The following is a 22,411-nucleotide window of genomic DNA, read 5'->3' as shown; positions in this document are numbered from 1 at the left end:
TTTTTAAAGGCTTATATTATTTTTAGGAGATTCCTAGATAATCACAACAAAAATGACAGCTAAAATACAAATGGAAAGGTAACAACTAATCATTTTTATGTGTCTGCATTACTAAAATATATCAACCCCCTCAACAACTCATTCACATGGAATATGAAATTATTACTATTTCTTTTGGAAAGAAGAAACAGCCATTCTCAGAAAATTTATTTTCTGATTCCTCAAACGGGGTGTGGGTTGGTTGGGGGGAAGGAGGAGGATGTGAAAACTAGAACCACGGGCAGAAGCACACTTGCTCCATCACCTCCACCCACAGTAAGCAAAGCTCTAAAGAGCAGAATTACGGATTTATTGTAATTGCACTGCCGTCTCTGACAGCCAGATGGAATTTTCACAGAGAGACACAGTGACCGAAAGAACATTATTAAGGAATACATAAAAATCATTACCAGTGTTTTTATCCACAGCAGAAAAGGTTAAAAATAATGTAGAAGATAATTTAGAAGTCAAAAAAAAGCACACACTTAAGAGCAATTGTGAGACAGCATGCTATGTATGCTAAATGTAGGTGTCCTATTAAACAAGTATTAGAGGGTTAGGTGGAAGAACAGAAAACTGTTTTGACTCTACACCAAATTAACAAATACTCTGTTTTTCCCAAAATGTTCTGTAGATTCGGCTGATGACTACTAAGTGCCTACTGGGACTTCACAGCTGTGAACATTCAGGGTGAACTAATAACGCTCTGGTCACTGTTGAAGAGTCTTTCAGCTTTTTTCCACTTGTGCAAATCCAAATCTGTACAATGGAGACCCAGGGCCTCTCACATGTGAAGACAGGTCTCACCTTTGGTTAGCTGAGAAAGCATACCCCACTTTCAGGACTAGCAGAACCATGAGGCAATGTCATCCCACAGTGATATAGATCCTGGGACCAACATGAGGGCTGAGCCCCAGGAGGGAGATGCACATTATCTTTGTGAGAATGACCCACCAACACAGAATGCTCAGAAGCCATGTCACTTCAAGAGGGTCCTAACGTCACAGGTATCAGATGATTTTAGAAATCAAAAACAGAATTTCTCCTTTGAAGATCCTGGAACTGAAAGCACATAGAAGGTAAAATAATTCCTCCTCCACTAGGGAGAATGAGGTGGAAACGAGGAACTTTTTCAAACACCAAAACAGGTTAAAAGAATTACTTTGGGGAATTTGCCTTAAAGTTAATATTTTTGAAAGATACATAACAAGGCAAATTGAGAGAGCATTAATTTCTATCTTCTTATCCTTTCAAGTCAACTGTGCCTGCGCAAGCTCTTGGATGGTAAAAAAAAAAAAGAGAGAGAGATGATGCTGGGAATAATAATGAAAAGTTAAGTGTCTTTAGAGAAAAGAAACAAGTGAAAAAAATTGGGGGTGAAGATTTTGGTAATGTAGAAATCAAAATACTGAGAATAGAATGAAAAAAACAAAAGACACTCTTTTGAAGTAAAATACAAAGAAAGATCAGAAGAGTTAGAAACATATATAAACAAATAAACTTTAACTCACTTCTTGATATGCTGGTGTTTTAACTTCCTAAACTTCATAAAGTGATATAAGTTTCTGATCTTGATGGTTTCAATAACTTTGTCCATAACACCAAAGATGGATGTTACATACATGCAAAACAGTATTAAATATCAACGTTTGAGTTAAAAAAAATGATTATTTCAAGTCCATTTTATATGGAGCCTAAGTTGAGGTATGTCTTTTATTCCCAAGAATGACATTTTTTAACCCCACTATTTAGAAGGAAACACGTTCTCCTGATAATCACCTTGAGACATAGTGAACCAGGAAGGAATTACTTTTTTCCTCTAACCTCAGTGAGAAGATCTAAAATGGAAAGTTGTTTATTTTTATTATTCAAAACTGAATGAGTGTGGGTTAGTGTGCACGCATGTATTACTTAGTTCTGCTCACTGAGAGGCCTAGAAGCAATGACATCCAAGTAGCAACAAGCACCACTAACAACCACATCTTACTTTCAAAACCATTCTCAAATAAAAGAAACCAGGACTCCTTGGAGAAAGAGCTGACTCTAGGGGCAAGAAAAATATAAGATGAACATCTTGTAGTAACAGAAGGGAAGGAAGTACTTGACAAAAAATGAAAAGAATGGAAGTGTACAGGAGCCAACCTGAAAGAGCTCCCTACGGCCATGGCTGGGACAATTTGAGCATGAAAATAAATATCATGGTGTTGGACTATAACTCATAGTACAAAATATACATAAGTCCATACTGCTATAAACAAATGACTGAATAAATAAATGAATGAGAGAGAAGAGACAAATCTTTTCCCTGGAAGAACTGAAGATAATATATAATACTCCCACTCCAAGAGACCTTTGAGAGTGGGCTGAGTCCATTGGTGTGCTTCTGAAGAATAAAGTAGGGGAAGGGAAACATAGTAACTTGATAGTGAACAAATCTCGTAAACATCACCTTAATAACACGATAAAGGTTAATTTCAACAGTGATGTCATGCAGATATGCTATACTTCCTAATATGATGTGAAAAGAAAGATACTTTACCCTCTAGAGTATTCTTTCTCAAAACTCATAACCCTAGTGTAATCATTAAAAAAAAAAATCAGACAAACACAGACTAGGGGACATTCTACAGGACATCTGGCCAGTACTTTTCAAGACTATCAAAGTCATGAAAAACAAGGAAAGACTGAGAAACTGTCATAGGTTAGAGAAGATTAGGGAGATGTGACGACTAAATGCAATGTGGTACTGTGAATCGGATTCAGTGTAGACTTGTACACTGAAAACAACAAAAAATTGACAAAAAAATTTTAAAGACACAAATAAATGGAAAGACATCCTGTGTTCATGGATTTGAAGATTTAATATTGTTAAGATGTCTAGAATACCCAAAGTGATCTACAGAGTGAAAGCAATGTTTATCAAAATCCCAGTGGCAGTTTTTTTACAGAGGTAGCTAAAACAATCCTAAAATTTATATAGAATCAAAAAAGACACTGAATAGTCAAAACAATCTTGGGAAAGAACAAAGCTGGAGGCATCACACTTCCTGATTTCAAAATATACTACAAAGCTACAGTAATCAAAAAAGCACAATACTAGTACAAAAACAGACACACAGATCAATGGAACAGAGTTGAGAGCCCAGAAATAAAACCACACATCCACAGACAGCTAACCTTCGACAAAGAAGCCAAGAACATACAATGGAGAATGGAAAGTCTCTTCAATAAATGGTATTGGGGAAACTGGACAGCCACATGCAAAAGAATGAAAATAGACCATTATCTTTCACCATACAAAAAAATTAACTCAAAAATGGATCAAAGACTTGAAGGTAAGATCTGAAACCATAAAACTCCTAGAAGAAAATATAGAGAGTATACTCTTTGACACTGGTCTGAGAAGGATCTTTTCAAATACCACGTCTACTTGGACAAGGGAAACAAAAGCAAAAATAAACAAGTGGGACTTCATCAGACTAAAGAGCTTCTGCAAAGCAAAGGAGACCAGGAGCAAAATGAAAAGACAACCACCAAATGGAAGAAAATATTTGCAAGTCATTTAACCAACAAGGGGTTGATCCAAAATATATAAAGAACTTACACAACTCAACAACAACAAAACAAATGACTTGATCAAAAAATGGGCAGAGGATAGAACAGACATTTTTCCAAAGAAGATATACAGATGGCCATTAGGCACAAGAAAAGATTTTCAACAACACTAATCATCGGGGAAATGCAAACCAAAACTACACTAAGATATCACCTTACACCTGTTAGAATGGTTATAATCACCAAGACAAAAAATAACAAATGTTGCAGAAGGTGTGGAGAAAAGGGAACCCTCATATAATGCTGGTGAGAGTGCAAACTGGTGCAGCCACTATGGAAAACAGCATGTAGATTTCTCAAAAAATTAAAAATAGAAATACCATATGACCCAGGTATCCTACTGCTGGGGATTTATACCAAAGAACTTGGAATCAACAATTCAAAGAGACTCATGCACCCCTATGTTCACTGCAGTATTATTCACTATAGCCAAGAAGTGGAAGCAACCCAAGCACCCAATGACTGATGAATGGATAAGGAAGTGTATATATATATATACACACACACACTCACATACACACACACCATGAAATACTCTCTGCTATGAAAAAAAGACAAAATCGTCCCATTCACATCAATATGGATGGACATTGAGGGTATTATGTTAAGCGAAATGAGCCAGACAGAGAAAGATAAACACCATGTGATTTCACTCATATGTAGAATACAAGCAAATACACAGACAAACAGAATAATTTAGTGGTTTCCAGAAGGGAGGAGGGTTGTGGGGTGGGCATAAGAAGCGAGGGGGCACATTTAGACGGTGACTGACACATAAAGTATTACTGAAATTTCACAATGTTATAAACTATTATAACCTCAACAAAAAAAAATATATATACATGTGTTACAAAGCTACAGTAATTAAAACAGTATGAAACTGCTATAAAAACAGACATATAGACCAGCAGAGCAGACAGCCCAGAAATAAATCCAAGCAAATGCAGTCCACTGATCTTCAACATGGGTGCCAAGAACACACAATGGAGAAAATTCAGTCTCCTCAACAAATGGTGCTGGGAAACCCAGGTATCCACATACAAAAGAATAAATTGGACCATTATCTTACATCATACACAAGAATCAATTCAAAATGGACTAAACATTTAAACATAAGACCTGAAACTGTAAAACGTTAGGAAGAAAACATTTCTTCCCCTAGAAGAAAATATAGGCAAAAAGCTTCTGCACATTGGCCATGATAATGATTTCTTGGAAATGACAACAAAAGTATAGGCACAAAAGTGAAAAATAGACATGTGGAACTACATCAAACTAAAAGCTTCTACACAGCAAAGGGAACAACCAACAAAATAAAAAAATAAAAAAAACCTAAGGAATGGGAGAAAATATTTGTGAACTAAGCATCTGATAGGGGGTTAATAACAAAATATATAATGAACTCTTTCAATTCAATAGCAAAAAATCAAATAACCCAACTAAAAAATGAGCAAAAGCCTTGAATAGACATTTCTACAAAGAAAACATAAAAACAGCCATCAGGTATATGAAAAGATGCTCATCATCACTAATCATCAAGGAAATGCAAATCAAAGATAGAGTGAAGTATCACGCAGGTAGCTACTATCAAAAAACAAAGGGTAAGTGTTGACAAGGGTGTGAAGAAACTGGAACCCTTGTACACTGTTGGCAGAAATGTAAAATGGTGCAGCTATTATCGAAAACACTATGAAAATTCCTCAAAAAAACAAAAATAAAATGACCATTTGATCCAGCAATCCCACTCTTGGGTATATATCCAAGACTTGAAATCAGGATCTCAAAGAGATAGTAGCACTCCCATGTTTACAGTAGCATTATTCACAATAACAAAGATACAGAAACAAACTAAATGCCCATTGACATACGAATGGATAAAGAAAATGTGGTATATACATACAATGGAATACTATTCAGCCTCCAAAAATAAGGAAATCCTGCCATATGCGACAACATGGATGAATCTAGAGGATATTACACTAAGCGAAAAAAGGCATCACACAAGGACAAACACTGCATGATTCCACTTATTTAAAGTATCTAAACAGTCAAACTCATACAAGCAAAGTAGCATCGTGGTTGCCAGGGGCTGAGGGGAGTGGGAAATGGGGGGTTGTTCACTGGGTATAAAGTTTCAGTTATACAAGATCAGTAAGTTCTAGAGATCTGCGTACAACATAGTTCCTATAGTTAACAACACTGTATTGTACACTTAAAAATTTGTTATGAGGGTAGATGTCATGTTAAGTGTTTCGTACTACAATTAAAAGAAAAAGACAATTAACACTGCCCCACCCCAAAAATAGTAATGTGCCAATTTGTGTTTCTTAGTTTTGACAAATGTTTCACGGTAAAATGATTATAAGTATGAGAGAAATTGGGGCAATGAGGGGCATATGAAACTCTTTATACCATCTTTGTAACTTTTCTGTAAATTTAGAATTATTCCAAAATACAAAGTTTATTTTTTTAAAAAAACTCAGTATGTGGCTTGTTCCTGTGGCTTTTGTTTTTTCACCAAAACGAAAACAAAACAGAGATTGGTTCTCAGATTTCCCCCTGTGAGGGCCTCTCTTAATAACTCTTTAAGCCTGCTGCTAAAAGGCTTTGCAACATCTGACTCTCCAAAAATAAGTAAATTCATGACAGTTAAATGAATCTATGAATTCACATATACAAAATAAAATGAATTTGCTTTCAGCTAAGATTGTTTTCTTATAGTAACTGAACTTTACTCCTTTGCAGAACCCACCATTTACCAATACTGAGTACACGAACAGAACAAAAAGTCCCAAGTTAGTACCTGAATAAAGAATAAGAAAGGTGATTCTGAAAACCATATGTGTGTTTTGTGTTTTTTGTGTTTTGTTTTCTTGTTCCCAATAAATAAACTTTACCATCCAAGTCACTATTATTTTGATACGCATGGCCCAATGCTAGACAGCTTAGATTTCTGATAGAGTGCTTAAAAAAAAAAAAATCAAACGTGGTAATGAGGACCTTTTAATTCTGCAACCACATTATAAGTTTGAAAAAAATTAGGTATACGAACTGGACCTTTGTTCTATGACATAATGTATCATTTCTATTTTTTATTATTGTTATTTCATTTTTCTTGTTATGCTTCACTTTTTCCATGCTGAGCATCTTTCAATAAACTCAATTTTATGAAGACAATTCCTCATTACCTAAACAGTACTTGTAGAAACTAAGTAGATATAATAAGCTTTCCTCTACAATAAGAGAAAATACAACAAGAAAAAATTAAGTAAATTACCTGAAGTTATAGAACAAGTCAGAAAAAGAATTGGATGAAGTCTCTCCCTAGCTTCCGGAAAGAGGTAATTGAATCCCCATAGAAGATGCTTCCTATTTTAAAATGTCCATTATGTTGAACTTATTGCACCATTTTTCTTTCTTAGTGCTCCTAGTCTGTTGGAGGGTGTTAATTAATTTAGTTAAGAGGCAGGCAGCAAGCCTAGAGATGCCCTAGCTTTGGTTTAGACAACTTCTAAAAATGCAGTTAGATCCTTTACAACTAAAATTACAAAACTTTCCAAATGTGCTTATAAACAAACCATGCCTCTTTCACCAATCTGAAAGCCACGATTTAAGAAAATTAAATTTCCTAAAAACTACATGATTATGAGCAGAAGTTACATTCAGTATGGAAATATGTTAGCTGATAAAGCTTCTAAGTGCCAGCGTAATAAGTTTATTTTTCATAAAGTTCTGGCAGTAAGAAAAATGTTGTGTTTTTTAAGAGAGTTATTTCTATATTGTTTGTGAATTAGGTTTTCAGGGTCTGATTATTTAGATGATATGCTTATTTGTCTTCATTCTAATGTGCAATTTTTTGGCCCTTTATTATTTGACAATAAGTACATGATCTTTACCAGAAGGTAGTGGTTCCAAAAACAGAAGATAGGGCCCAAATCATAGTTAACAACTCACCAATCAAAAATTCCCTTATCCAGTACTGTGAACGTTCTAGCCTATGACTACAATCCAGAAACATGCAGAACAGATCATGAGTGGCTAAAACATGTCAAATCTCATGTATTTCAGTTAAAGCTTATGAGCCTCCCCCAAAGGAGTCTGTGTCAGGCCTCTGTGCAAAATATATTTACTGTTTTTATGCACAACAAGATTGGTAATCTGATTTTCCACCCAAAATTTTATTTAAAATTGGTATTTATACAGCTAAACTTGGATATTCTAAAAATATCATATATATGGGGTATCTTAGTCTGTAATAATTCTCTATAAATGAAGTATTATTACAAATATTCCAATGATCTACTTGAGTTACGAAGTGATAAGATGGGCAATGTTGAATTTATTGGGTACAATAAAGTTCAAAAACTCCATCTCCCTTTTGCTTAGGAAAATTCCATTATACTAACTGAGGAAGGAAAAGAAAGGGGAGAGAAAGCTAACTATAAAATGCTGATGAGGGGCCGGCCCGGTGGAACAATGGTTAAGTGCACACATTCTGATTTGGCGCCCCAGGGTTCGCGGTTCAGATCCCGGGTACAGACATGGCACCGCTTGGCAAGCCATGCTGTGGTAGGAGTCCCACATATAAAGTGGAGGAAGATGGGCACGGATGTTAGCTCAGGGCCAGTCTTCCTCAGCAAAAAGAGGAAGATTAGCAGCAGATGTTAGCTCAGGGCTAATCTTCCTCAAAAAAAAAAAAAATGCTGATGATTTTTCCTGGCATTCTATTTAGACAGTGAAGTTCTGGAAAGAGGGTAAGATGGGAGATGGGAAACTGATGTTCACTCAGCTCAATCCCACATGCCTCCCATAACGTGAACTTATCAAGATAACTCTAGAGTTTAAAGACACATGTCACATGACCCCCAAATGGAAGCCAACTGCCCTACCTAGTTCTTAACATCAACAACCACGACCTGATCTAGCACTGTTCTGAAGGTCTTAACAATACACATCCCAGTGTTAATATGATCAAAATGCTGCACGTCCTTCACCATTGCCACACCACATGCATCACACTGCTAAGGAATGCAAGTAAGCTAGTAGCGTCAACGCAGTTTCTGCAAATAATAAAGGCATTTAAGGGTTTCCATTTTTTTTCTGAGTATAATTTTAATTGTATTCTACAAGTTTTGAGATAAAAAGTTCTTATTTTCATTAATTTCTGGGTAATTTATCATTTCAGTTTTTATTTCTCTTTTGATTCAATGCCCTACAGGGAAAGAATGTGAGACAGATTTGATGGGTTTTCCAACCTTTAATAAAGAAGTAAAAGAGACTTTTAAGTGTAATTTGAATAATGTGATTTTCACCGTAGGGCTGACTTTTAGAAACCAACCCTTGGTAAAATAAATCTCTGCATTTAAAAATCTTTAGATTACCAAAGGCTCAATTATTTAATGTAGAAGATTTCTAGGTCTCATAACTTTTAGAAAGATTGAACTGGGTATGAAAATTTTGAAATTTTACCACCACCTCTCAACTATTTATTTTTCTAAGTATTCAAATTTCCCATTATATCATAACATCTTCAGAAATGTGTAAATCCACAGCTGGAAAATTAAAACAAAATTTTAGAGCTGGGTTCACTTGGGATTTATTGAGATCAAGACCTTAATTTAATAGATTAGACCTGCACTGTCCAATAAGGTAGACTAGCCACATGTGGCTATATAAATTTGAATTAAGTAAAATTTAAAAATTCAGTTCTTCAGTCACACTAGCCACATTTCAAGGGCTCAAAGCCACATGTGGCTTGTGCTACCATATTGTACAAAGCATGTATAGAACATTTCTATCATCACAGCAAGTTTTTTTGAACAGCTCTGGATTAGACCAAAGGAGAGAAAGTAATTTGTATAAGATCACAACTAGCAAAAAGATTTGATACTTTTTTCAGAAGAATGGGTTTTTTTTTCCTTCAAATTTCAAGGACTTAGAGAATATAATATACTTACAGTACTTTTTAGAATTTATTAGGTTTTCTTGGTGGCCAAGTGCATGATTCATTTTTCTAAACTTTACATGGAAATAAGATAATTTTGTGTTAGATTCAGCTTGTTGCTTGTTGTATTCAAATGCTTTACTTTATTTATTAGTTTTTAGGGACAGTGTGGTTTAGTAGAAAGCAAATAAGAGTAGAATTTAAAAGACCTTAATTCTAAAAAACATTATAATAGCTAATTAGAGAATTTAATACAGTGAATAGATATAAGATAAACATATAGACATCAATAGTTTTCCTTTATTTTAGCAATGACTACTTGGAAATTGAAATGGAATACCCAGCTCAAAATATTGACAAAAACTATACAATAATTAGGAATAAGCATAATGAAGGAGATAAAATGAGATCTCAACAATTGGTAAAATAGACCATATAAGTGGACAAGAAGACTTCACTATTGTAAACACGTCAGTTCTTCCTAAATCAACCTACTTAATGTTTAGCGTACAACAGGTTTTGCACAGTAAAATCTCTCATCTCGATTTTTACCATATTCACCACAGAAAGAAGATTCTTCATAAGGAGGACTATTATAGGTTTGCTCGCCACTCTACCCACAGCACTTAACACAACACCTAATATGAAAAAAAAAAGCTCCTAGTAAATGTTGTTAAACAAAACCTATCCCACTTATCACATTTTAAAAATAAAGAGCTGAGGTCTAGAAAGGTTCAGTGACCTCACCGAGACACAGAGCTGTTTCTAAGTGTTCTTGAAAGAAGAATGAAAGGTTCTTTGTATTGGGACGTTGTATTTCAAAAGGAAACTTTTCCTCATATAGTGGACACAGCATCCCTATAAGACTACGAGACATGAGAGATGAGCTCCAGTACTGGCTTGGCTACTAACGAGTTCTGTGACTGGGGCCTAGTCACTTCATTTCTCCAGATTCAGGTGCTCCATCAGTAAAATTAGGGCGCCGTATGGCTGGATGACATTAAGAAATTATATCCTTAATTCCTTACCGTTAATGGGATAACAGAATTGTGGTTTATAAAAGGAATCCTTATCTTTCAGAGATAATGCTAAAATACTTATACATAGAATGACACGATGTGGGTGATTTGCTTCAAAGTAATCTGGGATGGGGGAAAAGTGAATAGAAGTATAGATGACACAAGATTGGCCATGAATGGATAACTGTCTAACCTGGATATATGCATTTTACTATTCTACTTCTGGATATATTTGAAATTTTCCCTAACAACACTTTTCTTGTTAATAAAAGTGCTGATCAAAAATTATCTCTAAACCAAAGGAGTAAAGTAAGAAGCAAAGATTTCATGAACTGGAAATGCCAAATCCAGTCAATTAATAAAATTTAGTCTTTAAGATTCATTAGCCTTTAGCTGAAGGGTCACACTGTCTTCAGCCCTTTGGCTTCATTCCCTGCTAATTCATGTCAGCAGCACCATTATTGATAAATTTACTAATAATTGGTTATTAGGAGACCTCATCTATCACTTTTATGTTTCCTCCCCTCCTTTTAAGTGGGCCATTTAATGATAAGGGGCTGCTTCAGTTATACAAATATATCATTCGCCAAAGGGATATTTATTGAAAATATCACACTCGGTGCTTGTTCTCTCTATAAAGGGAAAGAGAAGAGGAGAGTGGAGGGGAGGGGGAAGAGAAGAGACGAGAAGAGACAGATTGATTAAAAAATAAAGATGACCAACCTCCCATTTTATACATAGGAGTCTGCCTTCTAACACCAGAGGAGATGGAGAGTATGTGATCAGATTCTTACAAGAGTTGCTGAGGCCATGTAGCACCATGACTTCGAATCAATCAGATGTCTAGCTCACCTTTCTTTCAGTCTCTGGTTTGAATATACCTGAGCTCCAGTTAAAAGTCAAAGTTTAGAGCTAAACAGTCGTTCACAAAGACATCATATGAAACATAGCAAGGAGAGAAATATTTCCTTTCCTCCAGAGCAAAAATAGACTCAGATAGCAATCCAAAGACAAAATCTCTTTAAGATCGCTGACAACTCAGATATCCCAAAGAGTCTATTTCACATTCTCATCCTCCTTTGCCTACCTAAAAGATTAACATTTGTGGGAACCAGGGCTGAGGGAGTTGACTTGTTAATGAATTTGCTATCGTTCCTTTCTGATCTTAATTTTAATCTTTTTTTAAACTTTTATTTAGCACTCCCCTTTGCAATGATTCCCATATTTCTACAGTTATGTTTCAATGTTTCCCATTTAAAAAGTATTGAAAGCTGGGGCCAGCTGGTGGCATAGCGGTTAAGTTTGCATGCTCTGCTTTGGGCTGGTGCAGACCTATGCACTGCTCATCAAGCTATGCTGTGGTGACATTCCACATACAAAATAGAGGAATATGGGCACAGATGTTAGCCCAGGGCTAATCTTCTTCAGCAAAGAGGAATATTGGCAATGGATGTGGTTCAGGGCCAATCTTCCTCATATACTCATACACACAGACACACACACACACACAAATACTGAAAGCTAATTTCATAAAAATTCTAGTAAAGGACCTAACTCTTCCAAAGAACTCTTCAATTGGTAGATTACAAAAAACAAAATCAGTACATAAAATGGATAAAATATTTCATACATGAGATTTATGTTAATTATACATGATTAGGCAGTGGAGACTTTGGAATTTGAGTACTTAAAAAATGATAAAATGCAGAAGAAAGAAGATGTAACTGGTCAATCCAGCACCTTTCAAAACCCCTGCCTTGAACTAGCATCATATATACAAACATGTATCCTTCCAATTGCAATAGACTTTATCCCACACGATGAAACAATAATTTCTTTATCAAGTTTACAGAAATGCTGTAAGGAAATTTATTCATTTTGCAAGTGGTTTTGCTTCGACAATGAAAGGCATTAGTTAAAGAGCCCCCAAAAGAACCATGCAGCAGAATATAAAGCACATAAGAATAAAGGAGACTGTGATCAAATCTCCATTTCATAACGTGCTACACAGGTAAACTTGAATAGTTACCTCTCTTAGCCTACGTCTCTTCATCTATAACAAGATGGTTATATTTAACTCACAGTGTTCTATAAGGATTAAATGACAATAACTATACAAATAAATAGCGTAGTATCCAGCCAATGGTATGTGCTTAATAAGTGTCAGTTCCCTCCATGTAAAAATATTGGACTTATAATTTAACTTATAATTTAAAAAATAAAGATGACCAAACTCCCATTTTATACATAGGAGTCTGCCTTCTAACACCAGAGGAGACCTTAATCATAGCTTTTACTCAACAGGAGCTTCCAACTAAGAGAAATTTTCCTTATAAAATTAATATGTCAAATATGTTGATCTATAAGCATACTTTTAGTCTGAAAAATATTGGATGAAAATAATAAAACTAAGGATTATGTTTCAACATAACGTTTTCCACATAGCCATAGATAAAAGTATTTTTGGGTAACCAAATACAGTATCCAAGCAAAGAACTATAAAAACAGCTTATGTTTGTAATAACACCCTAAATCCATAAACCACTAATACTAAGTTGTCTTTTTTTACAACGTATGCTCATTTGTTAAACTGCTGTATAAGAAGGAATCATTCTTTGCTCTTGGAAACTGTGCAAGTGTTAAATATGTCTCTGATTGGCATGGGAAATAAAAGTCCATCCATTGAGTCAGTACAGTTGATTCCCTCTACCAAGGCTTGGCTAGGTTCTTCCATGGTCCTCTCTTCTGTCTGGGGCAGTTGGGAAACAGAAAAGGCTGGGGGATCACCATGATGTACAGGAATCACAGACAGAAGACATCCCTACATGTATGGAGGCTTAGCTGAATATGAGCTTACAAGGGAGAAATAATGGCAGCAAGGAAACAGCAGGCCCACAAGCCCAAGTGGCAGCAATTGAAGGTTAGATTGGGAATTTTTTTGCCTTGCTTATGACTGATGTTCAAATATGACAGCTATGAGATGCCAGCATGTGGGATAGATGCTCAGAAGCAGAATTTACAGAGAAGATGGTCAAAAACAAGTTCCTAGACTCTTGAGACCCTTGGCAAGATCAAGGAGTAGAGTATGGAGACAGAAGAGGATTTTACAAGGAGGACTTTGAAGAAAAGTGTGCTGTGATCCTACCCCATCTGCCTCAGCAACTAAAGAGAGGGAAAGTATATGCCAACCCCTGATTCAACAGAGCCTGAGTGACAGTCCTTGCAGCTAGGGAATGCCTTCTACCTGAGAAAGGTGAAGTGGTGGATTGGGGGAAGTAACTATACTTTCACTGCCAGTGGGACAAGAAACACATGAGTGCTTCCCAAATGTGGGCCATGTAGGAGAGGGCCAGTCTCAAGATACTCTAATCTTTTTTCAACAGGTGCCCTGGAAGGAAGAGAGGGCTCTATCAGAGAGAGTCTATGTGTAAAGTAGACCAGAGGGAAATCAGGAGCTGCTGGGGAAACATCCAGTCGTCATCTATCAGGCAGATGCTGCAGAAGGGGCCCAGAAGGGGGGTCTCTAAAGACCCCACACACACAGAGAAAGGGATCAGCTTTAAACATCTAAAAGGACAGGAGAGCATGGAGCCAGCTCATAGTATTACCAGTCACCAGCTATGTAAGAACTTTCCGGCCCTATTATCTCGCCTTCCCTTTCTCCTGAAAATTTGACCCTGGTGTGGCAAACAGTGAGTTTGGGGGAGGAAGCTAGTGGAGAGAAAAAGCAAAGGAACGCCATGTAACCTGTCCCAAATGCAGGCGACCTGCCCTGCCTATAGACAGGGAGCAACAATGAAAGGAGATGCATTGCTTTTAAATGGATATTGAAACATTGTTCACTATTTTGGACTGGACCCTTTAATTCCTGAATCAAGACAGAATCTGTGAACTAAAGTGACCCAATGACAGTTTATTATCTGAGAATGAGCTGAAATGTCAGAGGGAAAGCTTTCGTAAGTGACTAAAGTTAAAGGCACTACACTAGATAAAAATAGCTATGCTTTGATTTCATCCCATATGTAAAGCTGGTTCAATATCTTGGATACAGACAACACACAGACACACACATTCACATGCTCTCACACACATACATTTACAGTTGGTCTCTTAAGGCACATTTACTAACACAGAATAGTCATCATCAATGCTGGCTTTTAAAATGACCAAAGACAGCAGCACTGGGACAATATTTGATAAGAGCTAATAACTGCTAAAAGCCAAACAGAAGGCCTCCAGAACAAAAGAGAAGCAGATTAAGTGCCCATCCAGAAAAGGAAGGCACTGCCTGCTCTTTACGCAGTCCCAGATGACAGCTTTTAAAGAAACACAAAATAATAAAATAGAATTATAGAATACAAAAAAGCTGATACCAGTGTTGGTAATAGAGTGGGAACAGTGTGAGTGTGAATTGGGATAACTTTTTTAGACAGTAACTCAATAAGTATCAAAAACCTTAAAAAATCGACCAAGATATTCTACTTCTAGGGATTTATACTAAGAAAACCATTCAAAAATATATAAAGACATAAATTCAAAAATATTATTAATGGTATGAAACAATTAGAAAATCAGACAGAACATAAGAAAAAATACCTTTCAGACATTAGACAACAGGCAGTACAGGACTATGATCTCTGAGGGAAGCCAATGGGTGGGCCTCTGATCTCTGAGGGAAGCCAATGGGTGGGCCTGTGATTGCACCCAGTCTACTGCCTAGAGAGAGTTTGCAGGCTGCAGTGCAGGGAGGGGAACCCAGGTGGAACCTAGCAGTCTTGTTGGGTTGAGAGAGACCAAGGCAACTAGAATTTGTCTTGGGATCTCAAAATACTAGACAGAAGGTCACTACACAGAGAGAAAGATCTCTGAAGATTTGCAGAGGGTTCACCTCAAGTGTTTGGCAGAGTACTGATGCATGCAAATATGAGAGGAAATTATCCAAGGCCTAGGAAAGAACCACTAGGAAGTATCAGGCAAAAGACGTCCAGAATTCTCACAGGTCTGGGAATAATTCACATTGCTACTAGCCAGAGAGAAAAGGCCTCATAATACATGGGGCGTCCTATAGAGCCTTTAGAAAGAAATCGGCTTAGTAGTCAAAATAATGAGACTGAAACTAAAGACTGCTCTTCAAGTAACCTTAACGGAGCATAAAAGCAAATATTGAATCAACCTAAGTGACATCTATAAGACTCGCACTACAAGAAACATCAAACGATGCCCTTCAAGCACAAGGAAAACAACATCAGAAGGTAATCTGGATTGACGCAAAGGAAAGAGCAGATATGTTGGGAAAATATAAAATTTATCTATATTACATTAATACATATTATATAATGAAAGTACATAAAATACCTAATTTTTTCTCACTTTTTAATCTCTTTAAAAGTAGTTTGCTGTTTAGAGCAAAAATAATAACAAAGTATTGGATTTATAACATATGCAGAATAAAATGTATGACCAAGAAGAGCAAACAGGATGAGGGCAGGGAATGGAAGTTTACTGTTGTGAGGTTCTTACATTATATGTAAAGTGATATATAATTTGAAGTAGACTCTGATAAATAAAAGATGTGTATTATAAACCCTAGAGTAACCACTAAAAAAACATAAGAAAATAAGTCAACAGTGAAAATATAACGGAATCATAAAAAATACTTAACTGATTCAAAAGAGAACAGAGAAAGAAAAAAAAGAACAAATGGGGTAAATGGGGGGGGGGGGAATCATATGCTGATAGATTTAAAACGAACCATGTTGATTATTACATTAAACGTAAATGGCCTGAACATCCAATTAAAATTCAGAGATTATAAGACTGAATAAAAGAGCAAGATTTAACTATATACAAAACCCGCTTAAATATAAAGATGCTGATAGGCTGCAGGTAGAAGAATGGAAAGGGACATACCATGGAGAGTGACTATATTAATATCAGAGAGTAGGCTTCAGAATAAGAAATATTGCCAGAGATGAAGAGGGATATAATAATAAAGAGGTCAATTTATTGAGAAAGTAATCTTAAATATGTACTAATGTAACTAGTAATGGAGTTCTAAAACATATGAAGCAAAAGTGATACAACTGAAAGGAGAAATAGCCAAAGGCACAATTACAGCTGAAGATTTCAACACTCCTCTCTAAGTAACGGATAAAAGGACAAAGGAAATGAACAATGCTATCTACTGACTTGACCTAATTGCCAGTTATAGAACATGACCCAACAAGTGCAGAATACACATTTTTTTCACATCCAGAGTGAACTTAGTGCAGTCATTAAGAAAGACTATATTCTAGACCATAAATAAACCTCAAATTTAAAAGGATAGAAATCATATTAAGTATATTCTCTGACCTCAAGAGAATGAAACTAGAAATTAACACAAAGTTTTGTGGAAAATCACCGAATATTTGGAAATCATGCTTAGAGAGAAATTTAGAGCATTACATGCTTATAAGGAGGAAAGTTTTCAAATTAAAGATGAACAAGTTTCACAGTTTGCAGGAGTTGGCCAACTTTTCTATAAAGGGCTAGATGGTGAATATTTTAGGCTTTACAGGCCATGGAGTTTCTGTTGCAAATATGTGACCACTGTTGCAGCACAAAAGCAGCTACAGGTATACATAAATGAATGAATGCGGCTGTGTTCCAATAAAACTTTATTTACAAAAACAGGCAGTGGGCCAGATTCGGCACATGGGCCATATTTGCTGACCCCTGCTAGAACACCAGCTCCATAATGTGGAGAACTTCATCTGTTCTGTAAACCGCTGTATCTTCAAAAGGCTAGAACAGAGCATGACCCTTAATACACGCCTAATAAATATCTGTTGAAGCAATGAACTAATTTAATCCCAAGAATTAGTATACTAAATATTATCATTTTACAAATGAGTATACTAACATGAAATGATTTGCCACATCACCAAGAAGTGATAGAACCAGTGTTGAAGCGCAGGTCTTTCTAATTCCAAAGTTCTGTACACTTACCACTACATTACACTGATATGGCAAGAGCATTACTAAATAATTGTAAAAGCATCATACTATCACACACATATTTCACACCTGTCCTTCTTCCTTACCAATGGTTTGCAGTTTCCTGAGCCTTGGGACCAATGAACAAGACACCAATGTGACAAAGCCATATGTATATCTGTATGTTTATATCTTCATCTATACTGTAATCTTTAATATGTCTATCTATGGGTTTAATATTTAGACTACAATTGATGCAACTAAAACACAACACTGAATCATGAACATAAACTCCCTTAGTTGTACAAACAGGAAGCCTAGAGAGTTAGCTTATTTAAAACAGACATCATATCTAGAAGACCAAAGCAATTTTATGTACTCATACATGTGGCATACGGGAGTACAACATTAATTTGTATTTATTCTTTTCAAAGGCACAAAGAAATGAAAAATGTGAGGGAAAAACAAACACCAAAAACATCCTATTCTCCTTGCTTTAAGAATGCCTCATTTCAATTCTCCCTGCATCGAAGGAATGGTCCCTTGGGTGTTGTGTTACTCATATACAGCAGCCCTGTCCAGTGGGCCACTGTTGCATGCTTTCAACAACTAGCCCTCATAGTTGATTGTACACATCTGCGTCCCTTCACAAGTCAGTAATCTATGGCAGCTGTTTTCCAAAAATAGGCATCAGGAAGGCCAGAGCAGTCCTGAATGCAGATTCAATGGATTGTACATCTTGCCACATTTTCGTGGCTTGCCTGGGGTTTTACTGCCACCACGATAATCAGGGAACACAAGGGAGCCAACTACTGTTTTATCCAGTTTTCTCTCTTCAGATGCTCAGGGCAGAATTTTTAAAAATCTGGGTACATGGGACCAACACTGCAGACTAAGAAGCTATTAAAGAATAAGACAAATAGCATCCACACCATTGGCCGCCCTTAAAAGTATAATGTTTATTATAATCTGACACTGTAATGATTGATGGGGATGCCATGGGGCAGAGAAACTCAAGGCTTTACAACCACTGAAAGATTATTAAACTCAGTAAAAAGATAAATGTAAATGAAAAATGATATAATAAAGCTGAACTTTGCAGCTTCTTGACTGCCAGATCTTGCAATAAAAATATATTTAAATTTTATAAATCAACATAAATCTTTGGGACAAATAGAAATAGATTGCTCACTGAAACTATATAAGGAGGCTATGCTGTATCTTATCCATAACTAACAAGAGCAAGAAATGTGTCCTCAAAGGGCTTAATTTTTGGTACTTGAATACGAACTTAGGATAAATGGGTTGTACTATTGACTGTAAAATATAGTCTTGCTCATTATGACAACGTATTTTAAGGCAAATATTCCCTCTTTAAGCTTAAGCAATAGAGCATTGAAGAAAATGAAAATAATACCCACTATTTATAGAATGCTTTTAGCATTCTCTTTTCATTTTCTTCTCACTTAATCCTGACAAAAACGTGTCCTCCAGATCGTATCATCTGTAAGAGGTAGAGCTGAAATTCAAATCAGATCTCTTCCAAACTAAAGCTCATGGTCTTGACTCTTAAGCTATCCTATGTCCAAAGGAATCAAAATATACACTGTGCACAACATAGAAAGAAGCCAAGAAGTGATTCTTAGTTACTAAAAGAACAAAAGAAATGTTCATCAGACCCCAACTTTCATTACCAAAAGAGCAGAACCAGACACAAGAACACTTTCTATGCTTAACTTTTCTCAGTGTTCCTTCAGAACTCCAGAGTTCCCCATCGCCGCCCTGCTGGGTCCAGTCCTTTGGAAACTCATGAGCTCTAAATTGTATCAAGAAAATTACCAAGTAATACGCACCGATTTTTAAATCATTCACAGGAGTCTCAACAGGATATGCAAAAATTTGACACACATTGGAAAATCTTTCCTACAAATGACAATTACATAATGTATGCTTTCACTATGAGAGCTTCCAGCCTTCACAGCACTGTGTGCTAAACCATAACATAAACAAACCGTATAGTGACTTTTAAAGATGTCCAAGTTCCCTGAAGGCAAAAATGTGTGGAACGTGTTTCTGCTCTATATCCAGGACCACTGTGCAAACTGATTTCAAAACTCATTAACAGTCCCACGAAACAGACATATTTAAAACGGTATTTCTTTTGTTCACAGTAACCAATGCTATTCCCTTCTCTGCCAGGTAACCCCAACTTCTCCCTCTAAAAGACCCATGAAATAATAACAACCTGTTTATTTAGCATGTACTGTATGTCAACCTCTGTGCTATGCACATTGATTGCATTACATCATTTACTCCTTTACATTGTCCTATAAAGTAAGTAGTATTATATCGTTCCCATTTTACAGATAAGGAAAAGCAGACAAGTATCTCAAGTTACACTGCCGGCAAATGACAAAAATAGGATTTTTGGTTTAGGTCTGGATAGGATTTTAGGTCTGTCTCACTACATGGCCCTCGCTCTTAACTGCTATGAGAGCCAGATGGGACCCCTGAAATGATCTAGTCTCAAACCCTCAGTTTATAGGTGTGGATGCTTTAACCCAAGGAGCTTAAGTGACATGTTCAAGGTCACACCTTAAGTACTGGTAGAGTCAGGGCTAAAACCTAGGGCTTGCTTCTCCGCGCTCCTTCAACTACCCATATGGTCTTCTTCTAAAATTTGAAAGTAGAAATTCATTCTGATTTCCTACACAAGTAAGAATTTCCATAAACTGTCAATCTGACTCACAGTACGATGCTCAGGAGACCCTCCCTGATTTCTTTGAAGCCTTCAAAAGCTGCCAACTGTTATTAACTACGGCTGATCTAGAATGACAAACATTTTTAAACTAACATAATAATATAATCAATAATTTGCTAAGGGTTCTTACTATTAATTGGTCAATCACATTTTTCCATTACATTTTAAATATGAATTATGATCATTTTTTAATACATTGGTTCTCAAACTTGGTTACATTTTGTAATCACCAGTGTTGCTTATAAAATGCCTTGTGTCCATGCTACATCCCGGATTAAATAAACTGGAAACTCTGGGGGTGGAACACAGGCATCAATATTTTTTAAAACTCTCAGGTGATTCCAATATGCAACCAAGTTTGAGAATCAGGGCTTTAATAATTATTAAAACTTTAAAATAATATTACAGGCGGTATTAGATCAAAAGAGTCAAACAAACATAATCTCTGTCTAACATTGTGATCAACTATACTAATCCACCTTCCTCAAAAATTATTAGAGAAAAATCTAAAAGATTTCAAAAAAAACTTTCAAATCATAAAACACCAGCCTCAGTTACTTAAACAAATTCCTTTTAGCTGATGCTACAGAGAAACACACAGAAATCCTTATTTTTATTTATTTACTTATTTTTTTGTGAGGAAGATTGGCCCTGAGCTAACATCTGTTGCCAATCTTCCTCTTTTTGCTTGAGAAAGATTGTCACTGAGCTAACATATCTCTGCCCATCTTCCTCTATTTTATTTGGGATGTCTCCACAGCGTGGCTTGATGAGCAGTGCTAGGTCCACACCTGGGATCTGAACCTGCGATCCCCGGGCCACGGAAGCGGAGTGTGTGAACTTAACCACTACACCACCGGGCCAGCCCCAGAAACAGAAATCCTTAAACACATACATAAAAAGAGTAACCAGAGCTACCAGCCAAAAAGAGCTCATAATCATGAACGTGCATTCATTCTTGTTTCCATACACGTATCAGAAAGCAAAAACCTGGAACATTATGAACCACACTCATAAACTAACTGATTACAATCCTTCTTCCAAAGCTAATTCTAAGAGGTTCTTTCCTTAATATGGGTCGTTAGTAAACAAAAACTGTTTGCATTTCACAAGCCTATTTAAACATCACAGGCTCCGTATGCCATAATGGAAGACAATGTGACTGATTATTTATGGGGTCACTTCATTGATCAAGAAAGGACTTTAATCACTGTGAATAAGAAAATAATAGAATTAACATAAAATTAATGAACTCATTCATTGTTCTTTCTAGTTATAAAAGTTACTTATGCTAAATATTTGTATTTCTTTTATCTGACTGTAATTAAACCATCTTTTTTTTAAATTTTCCCTACCTCTATTTCTTTATCGAAAATTCTGCTTTGGTCCTGATCTTGCCTATTTTCAGTCCCAACTACATAGCAAACTGGCAAAGCTGAATATTTCTCAGTGCTTGCTTAATTAAAATTTGATTCAAATAAGAAATACACATTAAAATATTTCTTTGTTAATAACTGTATTGTGCTCTCATAGCAATTTGACAAAACTTTTCTTAATATTTCAAAAACAATTATTCTGACCAGCATAATTCAAAATAATACAATGTCTACTTACAGGTATCATCCAGTTAGCCAGGTCACCATATTTGGAAACCTGCATTGCTCCTAGCATTGTTAGATTGACATGTCCCCTGAGAAAGAAAAAGAGGAAATATAAAGCAAACTTGACAAGCTTTATGTCCCATTTGCTTGAAATTGCTAGCAACTAAAATAAATAATTCTATATCCTCAAAATACATTTGCTTTCTCCCACCAATCACCTGATTTCCAAATAGATCAGCTCAAGCTGATGTAGAGAAACAGCCATTAAGAGTTCTTTAAAAAATATACATAGCCTATATTGTCTCCAAAAACAAATTAAAAACAGGTGTACACAGTGAGTTTGTTTCCTTCGGCACATGAGAATGGGGCTGCATGTGCAGACAAACCCTAGCTAGAAAATGAACACACCGTTTGTAGAAAATGTTAGGATATCCTCAGAAAGAACCCTAAAAAT

The 22,411-nt window shown here is 36.0% G+C and overlaps 1 protein-coding gene across 1 annotated transcript in view; it reads right to left on the bottom strand.

Moving 5' to 3' along the window:
* Positions 1-22,411, bottom strand: part of OXCT1 (3-oxoacid CoA-transferase 1) — a 129,736-nt gene that overhangs the window by 33,497 nt on the left and 73,828 nt on the right. Inside the window, exon 13 of the mRNA XM_044779370.2 lies at positions 21,971-22,046. Coding sequence (XP_044635305.1) covers positions 21,971-22,046 — 76 coding nt within the window. The remainder of the gene's footprint in view (positions 1-21,970; positions 22,047-22,411) is intronic.

Source organism: Equus asinus, chromosome 10 (assembly GCF_041296235.1).
Source record: "Equus asinus isolate D_3611 breed Donkey chromosome 10, EquAss-T2T_v2, whole genome shotgun sequence".
Taxonomy (NCBI): domain Eukaryota; kingdom Metazoa; phylum Chordata; class Mammalia; order Perissodactyla; family Equidae; genus Equus; species Equus asinus.
This window is presented reverse-complemented; position numbering and strand designations above follow the sequence as displayed.